The sequence below is a fragment of the Rhagoletis pomonella genome, unplaced genomic scaffold (genome assembly GCF_013731165.1).
Source record: "Rhagoletis pomonella isolate Grant_MI unplaced genomic scaffold, Rhpom_1.0 Rhpom_scaffold_00012, whole genome shotgun sequence".
NCBI lineage: Eukaryota > Metazoa > Arthropoda > Insecta > Diptera > Tephritidae > Rhagoletis > Rhagoletis pomonella.
In genome coordinates this window covers 12,491,764-12,495,101 of record NW_023458566.1, presented here as the reverse complement: position 1 = coordinate 12,495,101, position 3,338 = coordinate 12,491,764, and the positions used below count along the sequence as shown (strand labels likewise).

General features: G+C 26.5%; 1 protein-coding gene across 1 annotated transcript in view; it reads left to right on the top strand.

Annotated features, from left to right (window-relative positions):
* The window catches only part of LOC118747842 (gamma-aminobutyric acid receptor subunit beta), a gene marked incomplete in the record, with an annotated part of 123,533 nt that overhangs the window by 76,031 nt on the left and 44,164 nt on the right, over window positions 1-3,338 (top strand). The window contains 1 exon segment of the mRNA XM_036482017.1: window positions 3,089-3,315. Coding sequence (XP_036337910.1) covers window positions 3,089-3,315 — 227 coding nt within the window.

Genomic DNA, 3,338 nt, shown 5'->3' with positions numbered 1-3,338 from the left:
TATGTATCTAATACTACCATGGAGTCAATATTGGTTTTGTAACTATTTGTGTAGATTTAATCGTCTTAAACCATGCAATCTTCGTACATATTTTCACCATGGATAGTAAAGGTTTTGACATTTAAATAAAATTCATAATTTAACCTCTAAAATTCAATTTCTATTTGCCGATAAAATTTAACCGTTATTTTATGTTTTTTTTCGATTAAGAATAATCGTTATCTATTTTTGGATTTTTTCTATCCTTGTTTGTAATTTTTAAATTTTACGAATACAAATCTTTATTAAATTTAGACCGTTATTTTTGATTTTTGTTTATTCTTTTCGATCAAAATAATCGCTATTTGGGATATTTATTTTTTTCGTAAAACTTCTAATCCTTATTTTTGTTTTTATTTTTTTTCTAAAAAAAATAATCGTTATTTTGGGATTGAAATTTTTTCGGTAAATTTTCGATCGTGTTTGATCGTGTGATCAATGTTTTTTCGATAAAAAAATAATCGTTATTTTGGATGCTTATTTTTTCGGTAAATTTTTTGTTCGTTATTTTGTATTTTGATTTTTTCCATCAAAAATAATTGTGCCCGCCAGTGTTTTTTTGTAGTTTATATTTTCGATCGTTATTTTTATTTATCGTGATTTTTGCAGTTTTGCGATTAACAGCAATCGTTTTTTATGATTTTTATTTTTTCAAAAATCAAAAATAATACTCATTTCGTATGTTTTTTCTCGATAAATGTTTTAGTTATTTTTTATTTTTTTATTTTTTTCGAACAAAAATAATTATAATTTTGGATTGATTTTCGTTTTTCTCGATAAAAAATAATTCTCATTTTGGATGTTTTTTTCGATAAATGTTTTAACGTTAGTTTTTACAAAAAATTTTTTCGATCATAAATAACCATAATTTTTGGATTTTTACTTTTTCGAAGAATTTTTGATGAGTTATTTTTGATATATTTTTTTTTTTAATCAAAAACAATTGTTATTTTTGTAGCCTTATTTTTTTCGATAATTTTTTGATCGTCATTTTTGATTTTTATTTTGTTTCGATTATATCTTAAAAAATTTAAATCGGTCATAAAAACGCAGTCTCCATTATAGCGGTTCAAACCAATGGGGGGAAAAATCCATAATTAACGTTTATTTTTGTGCGAAAAAAATAAAAATCTCAAAATTACGATTAAATATGACCGAATAAATAAAAAATTCTTTAGGAATTATTCTTTATCGAGAAAATAAAATTCACAAGATAACGTTTTCATTGCGAAATCTAAGAATAAAAATCTTGATATTTAGCGGTGCTTTTCGACCACCGATTTTTTTAAATGCTCACATCTTTTACAATTATTACTCGATTAATTTAGGCAGGGTAGTTTTTTATTGTATTTTTAAAAGATCCCACTTTGACATCCAAGAAACAAACCGACAGTATAAAAATGCTTTCATGCTGAAATTTGTACGAAAATTACATTTTTGCTGAAAATTTTTGTAAAAATATGCAAAATCATACGGTAGGAAAATTTTGTTGACATATATAGTTAATGGCAAGTGTAAAAAAATGCAATTAATTTCTAAAAAAACCGAACTTCGACTATATCTCGAATATCTCCAAAAATTTTTCTCTATTTTACTATATTTTGATTTCGTATTCGGATTCAGTGGAATATTTTACATTGCATAAAAGTTATACGCATAAATATATCGCAGGCCGGATTTTTTTTTCTGTAGACTTGTTAAATTTTAGCTGCTATAGTAAACTTATTAATATTGGTTTTATTTATTTCAACAGAATCTTTAATTTGTTAACACTACAAAGTAATACATAAAAAAATTCATATTATGCACCTATAACCACATCTGTGTATAAACATTCACCTCATCATATTTTGAATACAATTGCAGTTTCGTGATAAATTAGGTGAATTTGTTTAAAAATATTGATTCGCTAGATAAAAAATAAAGTTAGGACTTTCAGAGTAGGATAGCAGTTAAAAAAGGTACCTTTAGTAAAAAAGACCCAAGTTTGGTGCCATATTTCAATTACGCAGTGTATCTACTTTTTGGGAAGGAATTCGATAAATGTATTATTTTAAAAGTGGTAGAATAATGTCGCCAAACTAACTGTATGCTATTCTATTTCCGCAGCACACACTTTGACAAAACGATTCATCAACCTCACGACGAATGCATCCATATACTTACATAGATATTACTGTGCAAAATATCAAATGTTACATGTGTTTTTCAAATACTATAAATTACTTACCAAACGTTTTCGTTTAAATATGTTCGCTTGCCTGCTTTTTTAGCTTAAGTTTTTGATCAAATATTCAACTTGTAATTTTAAATGTTTGAGTTCATTGCATGCGCTCTATGCACGACAACGTCATCAATAACTTCCTCATTTAAACCAATTTTTTGTGAATGATAATTTTCGAAGACCTAATATGGACCCTCTAAACCCTCAACTCCGTTGTATTAAAATAATAATAAAAAATACGTTAAATTAGGCATGTATTTTACTTGTTGTTCGCTCGTATGGTTACGCTGGTTTTAGATGGTTTTTTTTTTTTATATTCCTAACTTGGCTTGTGAAGTTTGCCCGTTTTTTGATAAAGTTTATATTTGATTAGCATAATTAGTTCCTTACTTATTTTTAGTTTCTTCTACAATTTTTACAAAGTTAATTTTCTAATATTTTTTTTACTAATTTTACACAGTTAACTTAGAATGATTTTAACTTGAATACTCTCAATACATAACAAATCGAAACTTAACTTAGAACTACGCAAATTGTACTAATTGATTTTTTTCTTTATCATTTTTGCAAAATTTGCAAAATATTTTTTCCCCTCTTCAATTTTCGAAACCGCCTACCCGCAACATCGCTACCTACAACAAATATCTCGTTATTGCTGCTACAACATTAATTGCCAACAACAATCGCCTTAATTACTGCATATTGAAATAACTGCAAAATAACAATAAAAAAACCAAAAAACCAAAAACTCAAATTGGAACTAACTGCTCTATGAATGAACAATTAAAAACAAAACATATTTGAAACAAAAATACAAATAATCAGGACTTTACATTGGATTTTTACTTTCGTCAATTTTGGACCGATCCTCGTTTAGCGTATAGAAAACGGCCTGGTGTAGAAACACTATCGGTTGGATCTGAGTTCATAAAAAACATTTGGGTACCTGACACCTTTTTTGTGAATGAAAAACAATCATATTTTCATATTGCAACAACAAGTAATGAATTCATACGTGTTCATCATTCTGGATCAATAACACGAAGTATTAGGTAACAAAAAAATTCAATTTTCT